Source organism: Oncorhynchus kisutch, linkage group LG20 (assembly GCF_002021735.2).
Source record: "Oncorhynchus kisutch isolate 150728-3 linkage group LG20, Okis_V2, whole genome shotgun sequence".
Classification (NCBI taxonomy): domain Eukaryota; kingdom Metazoa; phylum Chordata; class Actinopteri; order Salmoniformes; family Salmonidae; genus Oncorhynchus; species Oncorhynchus kisutch.
Window position 1 is genome coordinate 19,054,475 of NC_034193.2, and position 19,441 is coordinate 19,073,915.

The 19,441-nt window shown below is 41.4% G+C and overlaps 2 protein-coding genes across 2 annotated transcripts in view; both read right to left on the reverse strand.

Annotated features, from left to right (window-relative positions):
- The window catches only part of LOC109865404 (vesicle-fusing ATPase), a 46,876-nt gene extending 41,469 nt beyond the window's left edge, over window positions 1-5,407 (reverse strand). The window contains exon 1 of the mRNA XM_020453545.2: window positions 5,282-5,407. Within this exon, the coding sequence (XP_020309134.1) occupies window positions 5,282-5,293 (12 nt within the window). The 5' untranslated portion in view covers window positions 5,294-5,407. The remainder of the gene's footprint in view (window positions 1-5,281) is intronic.
- Window positions 5,408-12,113: 6,706 nt separating this feature from the next.
- On the reverse strand, window positions 12,114-19,115 carry LOC109865405 (26S proteasome non-ATPase regulatory subunit 11B-like). Its single transcript, XM_020453546.2, has 13 exons — window positions 18,955-19,115; window positions 18,092-18,193; window positions 17,251-17,447; window positions 17,000-17,057; window positions 16,510-16,704; window positions 14,898-15,042; window positions 14,749-14,809; window positions 14,566-14,628; window positions 14,303-14,428; window positions 14,158-14,193; window positions 13,968-14,019; window positions 13,699-13,841; window positions 12,114-13,564 (listed from the first exon to the last, which is right to left on the reverse strand). Exons 1-12 carry the CDS (start codon window positions 19,043-19,045, stop codon window positions 13,699-13,701), a joined length of 1,269 nt encoding a protein of 422 aa, XP_020309135.1. The 5' UTR covers window positions 19,046-19,115; the 3' UTR covers window positions 12,114-13,564.
- Between the last annotated feature and the right edge of the window lie 326 nt (window positions 19,116-19,441).

Genomic DNA, 19,441 nt, shown 5'->3' on the forward strand with positions numbered 1-19,441 from the left:
GCTCCAGGTCATCTACAAGTCTATGCTAGGTAAAGCTCCGCCTTATCTCAGCTCACTGGTCACGATGGCAACACCCATCCGTAGCACGCGCTCCAGCAGGTGTATCTCACTGATCATCCCTAAAGCCAACACCTCATTTGGCCGCCTTTCGTTCCAGTACTCTGCTGCCTGTGACTGGAACGAATTGCAAAAATCGCTGAAGTTGGAGACTTTTATCTCCCTCACCAACTTCAAACATCAGCTATCTGAGCAGCTAACCGATCGCTGCAGCTGTACATAGTCTATTGGTAAATAGCCCACCCTTTTCACCTACCTCATCCCCGTACTGTTTCTATTTATTTACTTTTCTGCTCTTCTGCACACCAATATCTCTACCTGTACATGACCATCTGATCTTTTATCACTCCAGTGTTAATCTGCAAAATTGTAATTATTTGCCTACCTCCTCATGCCTTTTGCACACATTGTATATAGACCCCCCCTTCGTTTTCTACTGTGTTATTGACTTGTTAATTGTTTACTCCATGTGTAACTCTTTGTTGTATGCTCACACTGCTATGCTTTATCTTGGCCAGGTCGCAGTTGCAAATGAGAACTTGTTCTCAACTAGCCTACCTGGTTAAATAAAGGTGAAATAAAAAAAATAAAAAATAAAAAAAATTATGTAACGTGCAGTCATATTCAAGTCCTGATTGGTCAAAGAGTGTTATTTGACGTGTATCTTTTTTGACACACAAAGACCCAAACGGCGTTCCATAGAAATCCTGGTTGAGAATGAAACGACTGAACAAATGAACAACGAAACAGCACAGCAAGTAAGTGAAAGAAATGGGTTTTGATTCTGTTTTACTGGTAATGGGGACATACGTCCCTGATGACGCTGGGCCAATTGTGCACCACCCTATGGGACTCCCGATCATGGCCGGAAGTGATACAGCCTGGAATCGAACCACGGACTGTTGTTACACCTCTTGCCTACGACCGCTGCGTCCATGTGTGTGTGTTAACTATTTAACTGTACTAGAATACTTAAAAGGCCGCTAAAATTTAAAATATTGGTTATCTCTATCATTTTTATTGGCAAAGAAAATATTGAATATCGGTATCAGCCAAAAATGTAATATCGGTGCATCACTCATTTCAATCCAAAAATGGAAGGGGCTTAATGTTTACAGGGCCTTAATAGGTACACTTACCACATATGCTGAGGACTTCATGGAAAACTGTGGAATACTGAGCTCAGTTGGTTGACAGGAGCAAATATCTAGGGCTTTTCACCCTCTAAGGCAAAGAAAGACTTTCTAATGATGTGTGGAACACTAAGAGCACAGTTTTAACTAAGCAGTTTCAATTAAGTTATTGCGAGTTGCAGATTTCGTTAAGGGAATTCTTCACATTCTTTTGAAATGTAATCAGCTCCAAATGAAAAGAAAAAACCTACAGGAAAAACTACACAAAAAGTTAACTGCCAAAATAAAGAACCAAAATAAAGTGTCTGAATAGGGCGTTGGGCCACCACGAGCCAGAACAGCTTCAATGCATCTTGGCATAGATGGTACAACTGTCTGAAGGTCTATTGGTGAGATGCGACACAATTCTTCCACGAGAAATTCCATTATTTGGTGTTTTGTTGAAGGCGTTGCTTAAACTGGTGCGGTGATTTTCAATGCCTGTGTGCAGATGATAAACTGTTTCCACTAGATTCCAAGGCCAGAAAAAGTCCAAAATCTCTATCGTAAAAATTCACGAAAACAAAAATGAGCTTTTTGGTAATGATAAACACGGGTGAAATTAGCGCAAGGATGGGGGCCTCTTGTTTCTGTTATTGAGGAAAGAGACTTCACTTCCTTCCTTTCCAGAACAGAAAAACCTACTGAACGCAGCCGGGCATCCCCTCCAAACTTCCGCAAGATAATTTTACTTCTGGGTAAAAGATCAACGTAATATGAATAAGCAGGATATGAGATATTATTTTTGGTAAACAAGGAAATTAGTGATGGGTGAATGCTCAAGCAATTATCCTATTCTTGCAGACAGTTATGCTGACAGCTGCAGCAGGGGCCCCAGTAACATCATAACACTATGTTATCCACAGATTCCACACATTACAGTCAAAGATGAATCTCCATTTCATATGTGCTACAGTGCCACTGTCAGTCAGTGGATACCTAGATGGCTAGCTAGTCCACATTGTTCATAGAGCTAGAGCGAAAGTGGAAAGCTATAGGTGACGTTAAATTAAATTTGGACTTCACTATCGGTTGTGCCTCTTTCCCAGCAGTTGGCTATTTCAATGTCACTTCCCTGCTGGTACTAGTGTGTGTAGGCATGGGAGTATCTACACTAGAGTACATGGACACCCCTTCAAATGAGTGGATTTGGCTTTCAGCCACACCCGTTGCTGACAGGTGTATAAAATCAAGCACACAGCCATGCAATCTACATAGACAAACATTGGCAGTAGAATGGCCCGTACTGAAGAGCTCAGTGACTTTCGAATTGGCATCTCCAACAGGTCAGTTTGTCAAATTTATGCCCTGCAAGAGCTGCCCCGGTCAACTGTCCGTGCTGTTATTGTGAAGTGGAAACGTCTAGGAGCAACAACGGCTCTTCCGTATAGTGGTAGGCCACACAGGCTCACAGAACGGGACCGCCGAGTGCTGAAGCACATAGCGCGTAAAATCATCTGTCCTCAGTTGCAACACTCACTACTGAGTTTCAAAACTTCCTCTGGAAGCAATTTCGGCAAAATAACTGTTTTCGGGAGCGTCATGAAATGGGTTTCCATGGCCGAGCAGCAGCACCCAAGCCTAACATCACCATGCGCAATGCCAAGTGTCGGCTGGAGGGGTGTAAAGCTCGCCACCATTGGACTCTGGAGCAGTGGAAATGTGTTCTCTGGAGTGATGAATCACGCTTCACCATCTGGCAGTTCAATGGACAACTCTGGGTTTGGCGCATGCCAAGAGAACGCTACCTGTCCCAATGCATAGCGCCAACTGTAAAGTTTGGTGGAGTAAGTACAATGGCATGTGGCTATTTTTCATGGTTCAGGCTAGGCCCCTTAGTTCCAGTGAAAGGAAATCTTAACGCTACAGCATACAATGACATTTTAGACATTTTGAGGAAGACACTTTCCTGTTTCATTGTTACCATTCCATACAGAAATGTTTTTTGGGAGATCGGTGTGGAAGAACTTGATTGGCCTGCACAGAGCACTGACCTCAACCCCACCGAACACCTTTGGAATGAATTGGAACACCGACTGCGAGCCAGGCATAATCGCCCAACATCAGTGCCCAACCTCACTCATGCTCTTGTGGCTGAATGGAAGCAAAGCCCTGCAGTAATGTTCCAACATCTGGTGGAAAGCTTTCCCAGAAGAGTGGAGGCTGTTATAGCAGCAGAGGGGGGACCAACTCAAGATTAAAGCCCAAGATTTTGTCATGAGATGTTCGACGAGCAGGTGTCCATATACTTTTGGCCATGTAGTGTACAGAGCTAGACTGGTCATAAAAGCTAGTCAACAAGTTAGCCAGCTGTTAAACCTTGGCAGGCGGGATTTAGCTTAGCTAGATGTATCCTTTCATACTGCGCTGGCTTAGTTAGCTACTATTACTATGAGGTTTCCTTGTTGAGACCAGTTAGAGATAAACTATTTGAGTGTATTGTATTGTACATTGGCATGTATTCATGGATGCCAAGGGAAGCAAGGCTTCACCCCAAAAAATACCAAGAACAAAATAAATTTATTTTGTCTCTCTGTGTTTCAAAATGTTCCTGCAATTTGCAAGTCTGAATGTATCTCACCGGAGAAAATATCAGAGCGAGCGAAACAGTGCCCCTCTGTCTCAGTATGTGTAGCCCATCTATCTCATGCTGTCTGGTCAAAATGAGTATGACATTGTTGCCGCCCATAGCATTGAATGCAAGGGAAGCCAGCTATCATTTGGCCTCCCTTGATAAATAAAAAATAAAAAAATTATAATAGCCAATCACCATTGAGCTAAACTGATTGAGCTCAACTGTGAATGGTCTTGGCACACCAACAACAACAACAAAATGTCAAGGGAAGCCAGTTTGGATGTGGCTTCACACCAAGCACATCAAAAGCAAAACTACATTTACAGAAAAAACTTGAATTGTTGCATCATGTTGTGTCGTTGTCCTCCATTGGCTACCTAGCTAGCTAAAATTGTCCCTTTCCTAAATTACCCATGGATGGAGATAGGGACTTGAACTTGTGGTTTTACCTACTTCTCCGTACTGAATATAACAGTGATTTGGATCCAACCATAAATTCAAACATTGTGCGCCTTGCCAGAGAGGGTAGAAGTTCAATATATAGCAAGATGTAATAGGCTAACACTAATGTTAACTAGCTGGCCTGGTGTATCGTTGCCCATGAAGGGAAGTTAGGCCAGCGAGCAAGCATTTTAGCCTAGGATAACAAAAACTAAGTGTGTACTGTATGACAGTCATAGACCGGTTCGGCGACATGAAAGACAGGATGGCATTAATTGGCATTTCTCTACAAGTAGGGTGAGTGAACCTGTTTTTTCTACTTGCGGAAATCAGTATCATGGACAGCTACATCATATTAGATTACATTGATTGGCCCAAATTGTTTTTGGTATATTTTAGTTGTCACTGTATTAGAATAAGCAAAAGTGATTTGATGATGTTGAAATATTGAGTTGAAATGGTGCTGGAATAGTGGAAGCAGCTCCTGTTTTCTTTGAAACTTTCGGTAACTCTCCATGGTTCAATCGATAGTTGTTTAAGTAGTCCGAAAAATGCTAAATGCTTTTGTGGACTTCACCGGACAGATGTTGTTTTGTGATGAAACAACGGTGTGGTTATTCTGCCACTGTGTCTTATTGCCTCAACTTTAGGTCTATATCACGGTGGCAAGGCATATGAACTAACAGGTTATAGAGTAAACAACGCAACTATCAAAACACATAGGTTGTAATATGGCTTTATTTTTCTGGCTTGGCTTCCCCAGTTATTTTACCCACGCACCGGTACTCGCATTGTGTTGCTAGCAAGCTAGATATTGCATGGCTTGCACTCACTGAGGTATGCTCGCAGTGGACACTGGTCATAAAATACTCGGTCTTCCGGGCTAAGATTTGAATTACGTAAATTGCTCTGCCACACAGGCTAGTGAGTTGGAGGTAGTAGCAGATGCTGAAACATCCTTAAAACACAGCATTGTTGTCATTCTCGCCAATGTGTAAATATGTTTAACTAAAGCATTTACTTAAAGGAAACTCACCCGGCCGGCCATCTTGGTGTTTGTTGTCGTTTTTCAAATGCAATTCAGCATAAAAGTTCCCAACACTGCTGTCAGCACAACCGTGCGTTGAACTCCACTACAGGCTTGAAAAATGGAGTGGGCGGGATCGACGTTGCTTATGAAGTGATGTCATCACGTACACGTTGGCGACGAAATATTTGACCAGATACTCAAGTGACCACTCTAACAAAGCATCGGCAGGTTTTCTTGTCATGGTCCTTAATTTATAAACACCATTTTTCTCCACACAGATATTATATATGGAATAATCGGGATATATTGTATAAAAATACCTCTCTGTTTTTAGAATATTGGTTCAGAAATAATATCCTATTGGTGAGCCAACTGGTAAATGCAGAGGGTCTTTTACTCAGTTATAAAGAATTCTTATCACTTTACAAGGTCCCTGTAACACCTAAAGATTTTGCAATTGTTTTAGATGCCATTCCCTCAGGTGTTGCTATGTTATTCAGGAACATGTCAAGACCTGACCCTCAGAGCCTACCTTCTATTGACCCTGTTGACTCATCAGTAGGAAAGATTTGTTTCTCTTTTGGTCCATTCAACAACAGAGCGATACAATCCTTGTTTCAGATAATATCTGTTGGAAAAAAGTTTGGATGTTGCCACACACATACCTACTTGTTAACAAAATTAAGGAAGTTTCCTTTAAAATTATTCATAAATATTATCCTGCCAACCACTATATGAAGAAGTTTAAGGAAAACATCAACTCAAATTGCTCCTTTTGTAATGACCACCCAGAAACAGTTGTGCATCTTTTTTGGCATTGTATGCATGTAAGAAAACTATGGCAAGACATCAGTAGGTTTATAATTGAACACATTTATGAAGATTTTACACTCTTGTGGAGAGATGTACTGTTTGGATTCTTTACATACAATAGAAATAAGCGGAATCATTTTTATGTAATTAATTTCATTATTCTTTTGGCCAAATTTCATATACACAAATGTAAATTTACAAACAGAAAAACACATTTTCGTACCCTACAAAAAGAAATTGAACTGTATTTTAAGACGGTTAAATGCTCTACTAACAAAAAAGCTGTTAGAATTGTAAGTATATGCATGTCCCTTAAGGTCCTTGTGTAATTGTAATGTGATATTGTACCCCCTAGCGCGATTGTCCATTGTTTGTAATCTATGTATGCTTGTGTTCTCTCATGTGCTTTATGTATTGATTTGTTGTTAATAAAAAAATCATAATTTAAAAACACTCTAACAAAGAAAAAAGAAAAATGGAAGGAAGTCGGGAGGAGGCAAGATCAAGTGGGACCATTCTAGCCAATGAGGGGGCAGATACGTGTTGCATAAAAGGCACAAATCTGATATAAAGTGCGTTGTTTCAAAGTTGCCGGGATGTCACATGTCCTATTTATAGCAGTACATTTTTATTTTTATTTATTTAACCTTTATTTAACTAGGCAATTCAGTTAAGAACAAATTCTTATTTACAATGATGGCCTGCCAAAAGGATTAAGACCTCCTGCGGGGACGGGGGCTGGGATTTAAAAAATCAAATAAATGAATAAATAACATATAAATATAGGACAAAACACACATCACGCCAAGAGAGACAACACAACACTACATAAAGAGAGACCTAAGACAACAACATAGCAAGGCAGCAACACATGAGAACACAGCATGGTAGCAACACAAAACATGGTACAATCATTAATGGGCACAGACAACAGCACAAAGGGCAAGAAGGTAGAGACAATACATCACACAAAGCAGCCACAACTGTCAGTAAGAGTGTCCAGGATTGAGTCTTTGAATGAAGATATTGAGATAAAACTGTCCAGTTTGAGGGTTTGTTGCAGCTTGTTCCCATTTGCTAGCTACAGCGAAGTGAAAAGACGAGAGACCGAGGGATGTGTGCGCTTTGGGGACCTTTAACAGAAGGTGACTGGCAGAACGGGTGTTGTATATGGAGGATGAGGGCTGCAGAAGATATCTCAGATAGGGGGGAGTGAGGCCTAAAAGGGTTTTATAAATAAGTATCAACCAGTGGGTCTTGCGACGGGGTATACAGAGATGACCAATTTACAGAGGAGTATAGAGTGCAGTGATGTGTCCTATAAGGAGATTTGATGGCAAATCTGATGACAGAATGATAAAGAACATCTAGGCGCTCGAGCACACCCTTACCTGCTGATCTATAAATTATGTCTCCGTAATCTAGCATGGGTAGGATGGTCATCTGAATCAGGGTTAGTTTGGCAGCTGGGGTGAAAGAGGAGCGATTACGATAGAGGAAACCAAGTCTAGATTTAACTTTAGCCTGCAGCTTTGATATGTGCTGAGAGAAGGACAATGTACTGTCTAGCCAAACTCCCAAGTACTTGTATGAGGTGACTACCTCATGCTCAGAGGTAGTAATCACACCTGTGGGGAGAGGCACATTCTTCTTACCAAACCACATTACCTTTGTTTTGGAGGTGTTCAGAACAAGGTTAAGGGTACAGAAAGCTTATTGGACACCAAGAAAGCTTTGTTGTAGAGCATTTAACACAAAATCCAGGGAGGGGCCAGCTGAGTATAAGACTGTATCATCTGCATATAAATGGATGAGAGAGCTTCCTACTGCCTGAGCTTTGTTGTTGATGTAAATTGAGAAGAGCGTGGGGCCTAGGATTGAGCCTTGGGGTACTCCCTTGGTGACAGGCAGTGGCTGAGACAGCCGTTTTCTGACTTTATACACTGCACTATTTGAGAGAGGTAGTTAGCAAACCAGGCCAAAGACCCCTCAGAGACACCAATACTCCTTAGCCCACAAGAATGGAAAGGTGTACCCTATCAAAAGCTTTGGCCAAGTCAAAATCAATCAAAATAGCAGCACAACATTGCTTAGAATCAAGGGCAATGGTGACATCATTGAGGACCTTTAAGGTTGCAGTGACACATCCATAACCTGAGCGGAAACTAGATTTCATACCAGAGAGAATACTATAGACATCAAGAAAGCCAGCCAGTTGATTATTGACACATTTTTCCAACACTTTTGATAGACAGGGCAAAATAGAAATAGGCCTATAACAGTTAGGATCAGCTTGATCTCCCCTTTAAATAAAGGACAAACTGTGGCTGCCTTCCAAGCAATGGGAACCTCCCCAGAAAGGAAAGACGGGTTAATAAGGTCTGAGATAGGCTTGCCGATGATAAGGGTAGCAACTGTAAAGAAGAAAGGGTCTAAACCATCTGACCCAGATGTTTTTTTTTTTGTAAAGTTTCAGGAGCTCCTCTAGCACCTCAGACTCAGTGACTACCTGCAGGAAGAAACCTTGTAGCGGGGCATTCCTAACAACCTAAGCATTAGGGAACTTATATTAGATCAAATAAGCCTCACATATTAAATACACCATTACATTTTTGGGGACCAAATTCAACACTATAATTGAGCTTCATTCAAACAATCCGCTTGGTGAGAAAAAAAGAAGAAACACCACATGCAGATTTTGGGCCCAGTTATCCCTCTCGCTTCACCTCTTCCTCTCTGTACCCACCTACTGGGCATCTTTGCCAGTAATCCACAGATACAATAAGTACATTTACACAGTGGTGTAAATTGCTTAAGTAAAACTACTTTCAAGTTCTACTTAAGTATTTTTTTGGGGGGGGGGGATATGTACTCGACTTTACTATTTACATTTTTGACAACTTTTAGTTTTACTACATTCCTAAAGAAAATAATGTACTTTTTATTCCATACATTTTCCCTGACACCCAAAAGTACTTGTTACATTTCGAATGCTTAGCAGGACAGGAAATTGTTAAATTCATGCACTTCTCAAGAGAACATGCCTGGTCATCCCTACTGCCTCTGATCTGACTGACTGACTAAAAACAAATGCTTAGCTTGTAAATTATGTCTGAGTGTTGGAGTGTGCCCATGGCTATCCTTAATTTGTTTTTAAAAATAATACACTTATCCCATATGGTTTGGTTAGTATAAGGAATGTGAAGTGATTTATACTTTTATTTTGATACTTAAGTATATTTTAGCAATTACATTTACTTTTGATAGTTAATATCACAGCCATATATCACAAACCCCCAAGTTGTGTGAGGTTCTGTGTTATGCACTATATCCCGTTACCATATCATATGTGATGGAATATTATTTGCTGTTGGCTTGTGTCTGTTACGCAACATGGTTAGAGCATGGTTAGAGCGTTGGACTAGTAACCGGAAGGTTGCAAGTTCAAACCCCCGAATCTGTCGTTCTGCCCCTGAACAGGCAGTTAACCCAATGTTCCTAGGCCGTCATTGAAAATAAGAATTTGTTCTTAACTGACTTGCCTAGTTAAATAAAGGTTAAATAAAAAAACATTGTTAACAGTTTCAGGGCCATGGTCCTTTCTCGTGATGGAAAAATACAGAATAACATAAAAACGGACAAATACAGAACGTAGTGTAGGGAACAAATGGTATTTTGTTAGATAACAGGAGCCAGGTGTGTGATAACTGTATCGAGTGCATGGGCGCATAGATATTCTACACAACTACAATGACTGACCGCTTGAGCGCCTAAGGGGCTGGGACCAGCTCGTGTGCCAACAATCAACGATAGGCTGAGTGAGTTTAAACCACGCCCAGTCTCTACTCTGACAGGCCAGCTCGGAAGCAGGAACTATTTCTGTCAGAGTATATTATAACTTTGTCAGGAACAAGTCAGTTCTCTGTTTGCCCTGCGAGGTATATACGAAAATTGCATTTACCACTTATTGCTTAGCTAATAAAAAGTACATAGTATGCAATTCGGTGACTCAGTGTCATACTTATCCTGATACCAGATTCGATTGACGCAACCCTTAACAGTTGCCTTATTGCTATTATAAACAGGTTACCAACGTAATTAGAGCAGTAAAAATGCATGTTTTGTTTGACCCGTGGTATACGGTCTGATATACCACGGCTGTTAGCCAATCAGCATTCAGGTCTCGAACCACCCAGTTTATAATACACAAATGACCACCGGCTAAATCTATGACATTAAAATGGCTATTTACTCTGTTTCATCTGAGTGCGCAATCCACAGTCTCATCAGCCTAGGCAGGGAAGTTATAAACTTGCTCTCCGCTATAAAAAGCATATAGACTTTATCTCACATTTCTTTTAGACTAACATTTAGTTTTCTACAGGGGAGATTTGTATAAACCTTATTGTCTGTCTCGCCGGCATTTGCAACATTGTTTCAATATTCAAATTCTATCTACAACTGTCCCATAGTAATGAAAGTGTAGGGATCGGGACGAGAGAAGGCAGCGTTTCTCAACCAGTCGAAATCATGAATCAGCTGGCATCATTTTTATGGATATATACAGAGAAAAGTCAATTGAATTCACTCAATTGAAAACAGGTAAAACTAAACGAAGTGCAGCTAGGTTGCAGTCTTTCCAGCTTCAGTTTGAAGTTATTGTGTTAGCTGTGGTGTTGGCTAGCTCCTCTGAACAACAGTGTCCTGACGAGAGGGCACATTTTCTATACCAGGCGAAATCGTGCCTCATTAGCTCATTGTTATGGTCTCCAAATAAATGTCAGACGAAAAAGACTTAAACATGCAGCTAATTTGCGGTTATTCTGGCTGCACTTTTTGCTGTGACTGTAAATTAGCCGTAGTTGGCGAGCTAGCAAGCAAGGGCTAAGACCGTTGCCAGTCAGCAAGGGAACATTTAGAACGAACCACTGTCGCGTCAATAGCAACAATGATTTGTGTCGGGACTATACCTCGTGGAAGGATGAAATAGTACGAATACATTAATCAAAATAACGTTTTTAATGAAAATATGTCATCATAATTTGAATATGTTGGTAATATGTTTGAAAAGTCAAATGGAAAAGTGAACACCTTATTGCAAATAGGCTGATCCATTGATCATCACTAATCCATCATCAAAACACTAAAACAGAAGAGAGAACTCAAACATTTTTGAAAAAAAAAAAGATTTATTTTGAACTCATCTGAACATCAGATATACTCGGTAATTGTTGGTCAGCAAGAACCGTTTGTACATTTGATATTGATGTGTATAGAAATCCAAAACAAGCAACAATACTTTTTTGGGTTTGGAAAACTGGGTGAAGCGGTTGGATGGCTTTAGGGGCTATATTACATACCTGTCAAATATACATTTAAAATAAAAATACACAAAAGTTGCTTTTGAGGGGCCAGGGTAGATGTGTTATATCTACTCTATTTTTTCATAAAAATGTTGGACACTTTCTGTAAACAATAAAATAGGTCCATCATGTTTCTGCTCAATGTTATACCTACATGTACATGACATCTATTCACCTCAAGCTTTTAGTTTAAAATTGCATTTTGTCAAAATCGTTCATCTCAAAATTAATGGATTTACACATAGGCCCTATGTAACAGATAAAGAGATGTGGACATCCTTGAAATGGGACTTCCACTAGTGAAAGTGTTTAATGGCTGTGCTTTTTGTCAACATACTGAAACACTGAAATGCTTCACTGACAACAAGAGGGGAAAAAGCTTGATTTCACTTCAGTGCAGTTTATGGCACTTTAATATTGGAGAACTCTGGTGCACAAGAAACAGAAGTCATGAACTCTACGTAATGATGAACCGTCTGAACCAAAACTTGAGCGAAAACAGAATATCATGGTCTTATCCAGTGCATAAACACCATGTCAGAATCCAAAACCTTCCCTTTTCAACTCAATGACCACATTTCATTTCACAAACAGGTTCATCAAATGTTTACATTGTACATCTGTAAAAAAAAAAAAAAAACGTAAAAAAAACAATCCAAAGCTGTCATTGAAATTGTGTTTTAATGCCCTTTGGGACGAGGCCATTTTCCAACACAGGAACATTTGCCCAACAGGAGTAAAGACAATACAGAACGCCATTAGTTCTCCTATACAGTATTCATAACCCTCTAATGCAGTTCACAACATGGTAATCCCAGAGTTGATTGGACAGGGATTCTTCCTACTGCATACACTTCTCTTCCCTTTCATTTTAGTCTCTTTCCTTCCACCCAGTAAGCAACTAGGAGTCATTCATTATTCACCACCCAGTTGAAGCTGCTAGTCCTAGCAGACATTTACTTCCAAGGCCTTGGTCTATTAGACCTTCATTTCTACACTGGAATCTAAATCAACTGAAGTCAGTAATCCAACAACGGGCACCCAACATCCTACCCCTATTACCTCAGCACAAGAGCACATCAGAGGGCTAAAATAGCCCAATTGAACTTGACCACGGTCAGTGATATTTTTTTCCAAGAGGCAGACAAAAACATTAAAAATACAAAATATTTATTTTTGAAAATGACAAATGAAACGAAACAATTGTTTGGTTACTAGCATACCACACTAGGGCTAGGCAATAACAATGGATAATCGTTCACTTCGGTTCAGACAGACGCTCAGAGGCAAATCAATAAATCTCACATTTCTGCACCCCTAAATTATGTTGCAGCCAAACGTTGAGGCAAAGCAAAGGGCCGAAAAGGGGCCACTGGCATTGTGAAATGGCATCCATTCTGCTCTATGTACTTAAGAAGGGGACAAATAGTGTCAGGCAATTTATTTTAGTTACAAAACAAACGCAATCCGAATTAAGTGAGGTTGACAACCATTTGAAATGTCATGTAGGGGAATTGGACTGACTGTTGGACTGACTGTTGGCATGGATATGATGAGAACATCAAGAGCTAGAGGGAGCTCTTTGACCAAATGTAACTGCCGGGATATCCCAATATTTTATAACCTACCTCCAACTAGCTAAAAACCATGTGCTTTAGAAAGATATGAACAGAGGGGGGGGGGAGAGAGAGACCGCCTTGACCAAAAGCCTTGTCCCTGCATGTAAAAGAAGCGGGATTGGTGGCGCTTGCTTGTGGTCGATATTGCACCTTTGTGGGTGGTAACGGAGTCAGCTGGAGGCTTTATAAGCCCAATCTTTATTCTACAGGAGATAAACGTGTATTTAATCTTACTTAATATTTTGTGGTTGTACAATATTCCCTGATGGCCTGCTGTGGCCGATGAGATTTTAACAGAATCCTAAAAGAAAAGAAAAAAAGGAGAAGGAGAAGAGATGATGAAATTGTCCATTGATGGGGAACCGGGAATCCTGTTTTTGTTGCAGTTTGTTGTGGGACTTGTTGTTTTGTCACTCTCCCTTGTCCCTTAAAATGTTACACACGCTGGTCACACACACATCCGCCACTGTGCTGCTGTGGTCTCGCCATTTGTTCTGAGGACGAAAAAGACAAGATCTACAAGTAAGCACAGTGATTTAAAAAGTCTTCCTTTGCTGTTTGAAAGGATTGCAGTGAGTTGTGCAATCTGACAGAACATGTGACATGTGTCTCTCTTGAGGAGCCCTACCTATGTTAGCTTCTTCGCTTTGTTGTAAAGCGAGTCCACAACTTTGCTCATGTTCTGAATAGTTTCCAGGGCCGCGCCATAAGTCTTGTCAACAGGTGGCTCGTCAAATATGATCAAGACACCCTCGCCTTGGTCCAGGATCCCTATAATGAGTCATACAGGCATTTTAGACAACATTTACATTTCACTGAACGAAAGAAGCGCATCACAAGTAGAGTTATGATACAGTCGTTTATACCAGGCTGGTACCAACCAAACCGGCAATTTACCATGAAACTTCTTGTCCAGGATCATCTGTGACAATTTCCTCTCGACATCCGCCTGAGGGAAATTAAACATATCCACTGATTACTGACAACATTGAGAGCTGTACATGTATCACGGGATAGAAGACTTCCGATGTGTCACTCTTGTACCACAGGACTGAATACCTCAAATACGAAGAAGAAACCTCCATACCTTTGAAAGTTTGATGAGACCTGATATGTGTTCAATCTGGGGGGGAAAGCAACGCCATAAAGGATTACGATTTAAGGGTGGTTAGCCTCACCAAAAAAAAGAAGAAAAAAGCAATATTAACGGTACCCAGATGAACGTGCTGTACCTGTACTCTGGAGAAGGGTTCGATGACACGGATAAGGTTCCCTTCCAGCAGGTTGTCATACAGCGTGGCCAGGTGGGTTCTGATGATGGGGTCGTCCCTCAACTCTGCTTTGTATTCCGTAAGGGCCTAGAAAGATAAAGGGAGGAATAGGAGGAGAGAAAGAGAAGAGGGTTAGAAGGGAGGATACAAATGGGCCTGGCACAATAGAGATCCTCAGAGAAACAAACATAGCAGCAAAAATGAGGGCTAAAGGAAGGTCTTACCTTTTCAAAGTCGGCTAATGATCTGTTCTTGCTGGCTTGTGCAACGCATTTCAGTGCATCCGTCTGCAGAGGGAGGGAGGAAGCGACCACGGTCAGCCAGGTACCAACCAATTTAAACGTATTACACAATGCAAGTTGAGAAAGACCGCCCAACTGCCCCCCATAAAAATCGCGGGTTCTTACCTGTCGACCCGCATGCCGCAGGGCCAGTTTTCCGCTAATCAGGGACTGCACCTCTTCTGGTCTGAAAGAGAACAGCAACAGAGGGTCAACCAAGCCGTACCTGTATGCTTCATATCATTGCAACACAGCAAGGAGATAGTATCACTCACAGGCTAAGCATGATCTTGCAGAGCAGCATGTATTTGAGACCGGTGATGGCTTTAGGGTGGTCGATGGAGTCGTAGCCCTCGAAGGCCTCAAAGAAGTAGGAGTAGGCAGTCTTCCAGTCCTTCTCCGAAGCCGCATGGACGATCCCTGCAGGTGAGGAAGCATGGTCAGTCGTTCACACTAAGCATGGCACTTTTCCACCTCAACACACAGCATTTCTTCATTTGGGTCAGTAAACTAATATTGGGTGTTACAAATTAAGAAGACAGTAGCTAGTTTTCCATCCAATTAGCAACCGATTTTCATGTGAATATTCTCAAATCTGCTTAAAAAGAAGGAGCATTTTCCCACCAGAGATGTTTCCATCAAATTAACTTAAAGAGAAAAGGCTGTGGGTGACGTAGTGCACATAAAAATAACTTTTGCTGTTAAATTTCCATGTGCCGAATAAAAAACACAATTTAAATGGGTTTCCATCACATTTTTAATGGTTTTGTTCGAAAACTTTGTTATATTTATTAGGATCCCCATGATCCCCACTAGTAACAGCTAGTCGTACTGCTAGTCTTACTGGGGTCCAAAACATAACAAAGAAGACAGACAAAATACTTCAGAATTTAATGTGCCCACTCTGACCTTGGCACGTGCGTTCTAGCCAACAGCTCACAGATACAGTAGAAAATAGCCTACTACATGAGATTATTACAGACAAAAGAGTGAGATTATATTATTTGTCAAATTGCAAGCAAATAAATAGAAATAAATGTTTTATTGTCAGATACACCAGATAGATACAGTGAAATGTGTTGTTGTACAGGGTCAGCCATAGTAGTACAGCGCCCCTGGAGCAAATTAGGGTTAATTAAGTGCCTCGCTCAAGGGCACAGACCGATTTTTCACCTTGTCAGCTCGGGTATTCCAACCAGCAATCTTTCGGTTTCTAGCCCAATGCTCTAACTGCTAGGCTACCTGCCGCACTAAGCATCGATCATTATGTCACCAGAATTAGACCCTGAATATTTATTGAAAAGGAGCATCAAACTAATCACTGTGCACTTTCACCAACCTGTGAAGTTCATAACTTATTTCATCTGTAGCCTGAATTATTTCCTTAGTCTTAGTGGGAAGTCCACACAACAACATATCACGCGACTACAAGGTTAGTTCGATGCGATAGTTATTATAGCATTTCCACCGCCATTTCTCATGTTAATTAATTTTACTGACACAAAAAGATCCCACCTTGTCTAGCGTATTTAGTTTTTTTTCGACATTTGGAAAGTGTGCGGAAAAATGTTCCGTTTCCACCAGGCCCGTCGTGACATTTTTTATCCAATATGTACTTTACCCATAAAAAGTCTGGATGGAAACCTGATTAATGACTCGCTGAAATGTCTGGTAAATGGATAAACACTGTGCACATAAGCCCTCTTACTGATTGATTTACAGTTCCATAGATTATTTTATCAGTTGAACAAAACGCATACAAGAGCTCTGAGTGGATGCTATTCTGTTGTTTCTGCCAAAACAACAGCTTAAGCTACCATTGGTTTCTAAGCCATTGAGGAACACTTTAGGGAGGCTTTGGATGGAGGCTTGTTCACTGGGACTGACCTGACATCATGTCCAGGGCGGCCTGCAGCTTGGGGGGACAGTAGATTCCATTGGCCGTAGTGCGGGCGGATGTGAGGGCGGCGCGGGCCTTGGGCAGGTTGCTAAGCGCGTGGTACGTCTTGCTCTCCTGCAGCTGCACCTCCACCAGCAGCGCCTTATCGTCCATCTTCTTCAGCTCATGGAGCAGCTGGGTGCCTGAACACCAGAGAAACAATCTACCTTACTTTGGAGATACCACAGCTTCTGTATACAGTATGTGGTCCACAACCCCGGTGTTGAGGAATATCAAAGTTCAATGTCATCATGACTCAAATTGTTTGACTCCTCATCACAAAGCTTCAAGGAGAATGGGATACTGAGTTCTGCTACATAGCTATGGGTAAACATATCCAAGCATTGCACAATTCTTAGCCCTCCCTGCTCAGACAGATGCTAAGCTCATTTAGCAGGGATAATATTGTCAGTCCATTCAAATGGAGCTGTCACTCACCAAGTGCCAAGGCCTCCTGGTATCTTTTGGTGTCAAAATAGAGTGAAATCAGGCGGGCCTGGAGAAAGGGGAAGAGAAATGTGACATTGCAACACTCACAGTATAGTGTACAAATATTAATCATATCACTCTGCGGTGGTAGGGAAATGTGTTGAAAATAACCACATGAATTTCAGTCTCCAAACTAAAACGTCACCGTATAGGAACAATAGCTTGTCTTTTAGGTGAAGAAGACACCCAGGCCAGCTTACCTCCAGAGCCTGCCTGAGGAAGGTCCTCTTCTCCACCTTGGCCCACTCAATGCATTCCAGACACAGATCCACCTCCTGGCCTGTGGCTGCCTCCATGTCCAGGAAGAGGTCCAGCAGGGAGCGGACCAGCCGGGCCGCCTTGGCCTTACTGATGGAGATGAGGAACGGCCGCACAAACTTCAGCAGACCCCCCAACTCTGGAAGAATCACCACAGCAGAAAATAGGGCTAAATGAATAGCAACAGTAAGCATATCTTGTCTACTCAATAAGTCTATCTGTCCAAGGTTCTGTTGTCTACTGTCAAACGAGTGATGTTCGCTTCATAAGCAGTTCTTGTGTACTACAGCAGTGGTTCCCAACCAGGGTTACTAGGACCCCAGCGTACTTGGCCTATTTAACTAGGCAGACAGTTAAGAACAAATTCTTATTTACAGTGACGGCCTAGGAACAGTGGGAACAGGAACACTGCCTTGTACAGGGGCAGAACAACAGATTTTTACCTTGTCAGCATCGGGGATTCGATCCACCAACCTTTCGGTTACTGGCCCAACGCTCTAACCACTAGGCTACCTACCTTGAGAAGAATCATAAGAGCATAGGTTTTTTTTACTGGTAAAATGTACAAGGTGATTCTTCAGGGGTACCGTCCAGGCAGGGAAAAATGAGTTGGTGGGACAGTAACCACCGAAAAAGGTTGGGAACCAGTGTACTACAGAACAGTTAGGCAATGGCACATACAGTGAATCATTGTGCAGTTACTGGATGAATCACCACCAAGTTCCTCAAGTTCAACAGCCAGGCAAATAGACCAGATTATGTGTTTGGTGTTTTGAGTCTCACCTGCAGCCTGTCCTGTTTTGGCCAGGAGTGACCCCAGCTCCAGGATGCTCTGTTCTTTAACCCGAACGGATTCTTCATCACTGTCCTGGATATTTCTCCTCACTGTGGGGACAAGGAAAATAATGCACTGATTCACATTGACTATTTAACATAACACTGACAGTCTCCTATTCTAAACTATTGTTTGTGTTCCTTATTGTCTTTTTCCGAGTTACTGTTTTATCTGGATCAACGAGGCTAACAAGTCAACAGCTAACTGAGGCCCTGTGACTAAGGATTTTTTTTGGGACAGCCACATGCTAGTACAAAGCTAGCTACAGAACTGTCAACAAAAGCTAGGTATCTAGCTGGCTAACCGTTAACTAACGATAGCTATGTTAACTTAATGAACAGTGAACTTGATCTCACTGTTAATTTGTTAACGTTAGCAAGCTACCTAGCTAAGTTAGCTGTCATTTTAGAGCATATAGGAAGCTATATTGTAAACACCAAAATGACATAGCTACATCAATGAACTTGAGAATTGAATGGATCTTGGTTAGCTAACTAGCTAGCTATAACATATGGTGCTTGACTAACATTAGCTAAATATTAACGTTGAATTGTATTGCGATACTGTTTCATAAAGACAGCATACATAGTTAGCTAGTTAACGTCTCTTTCCAGTTCATCATGGCCTAGCTAGCTAGCCATCCAGGGACTACCTAGCTAGCTAGCAACCCCACGATTCTACAGTGAGTCAGCACGACACACAAACCGGCTCTTGTCAGTGTATAAAACTGCCTTTGCGATGACTTAAATCAAGCAGAAATTCAAAAATAAGACGAGACTTTCTCGTCTGAACGCCTACAAACATCACTTACCAATAGAATGTAGAATATCAATAGAGGCGTTACGATCCGTGCTAATAAGAGACTGAGCTCTCTGAAACTCAACCACTGCCGCAGCCGCCATCTTACCTATTCAAAAGCTGCCTGCCTACAACAGTCAAGAATGCGATAGGAAATACGTAAATGAGCTACTCAGATACATCACGAGAGGGAGCCAAATATACTTTCTGGGGATTGTAGTTCAGTATTTTACATTAACCAGTTAATATACATTATAGCACAGTGTTCCTATTTTGTCATGCTGACTCATCTTATCAAATAAACTGTAGCAGAATGTCATGATCATTTTACTTGAGACCCCCATTCATAATTTACATTTTACATAAATAGGCCTACAGGCCTATTTAATCCAAAGTGGTCTGTTCATGAAATAAGTGAACATTGAGCTGGATGATAGACTATAGGAATTTGTTGGATCATGTTGTTGGATCATGTGTTTATTAAAATGGTAGGATGTTAT

Bases quoted from the DNA above. Each gene is read 5' to 3' on its own strand.
- LOC109865405 (XM_020453546.2), bottom strand. From the start codon at position 19,045: ATGGCGGCTGCGGCAGTGGTTGAGTTTCAGAGAGCTCAGTCTCTTATT. The intron at 14,429-14,565 runs GTAAGACCTTCC...TTATCTTTCTAG, and splicing joins CATTAGCCGACTTTGAAAAG to GCCCTTACGGAATACAAAGC. The intron at 13,842-13,967 runs GTAAATTGCCGG...GACTCATTATAG, and splicing joins CCTGGACAAGAAGTTTCATG to GGATCCTGGACCAAGGCGAG.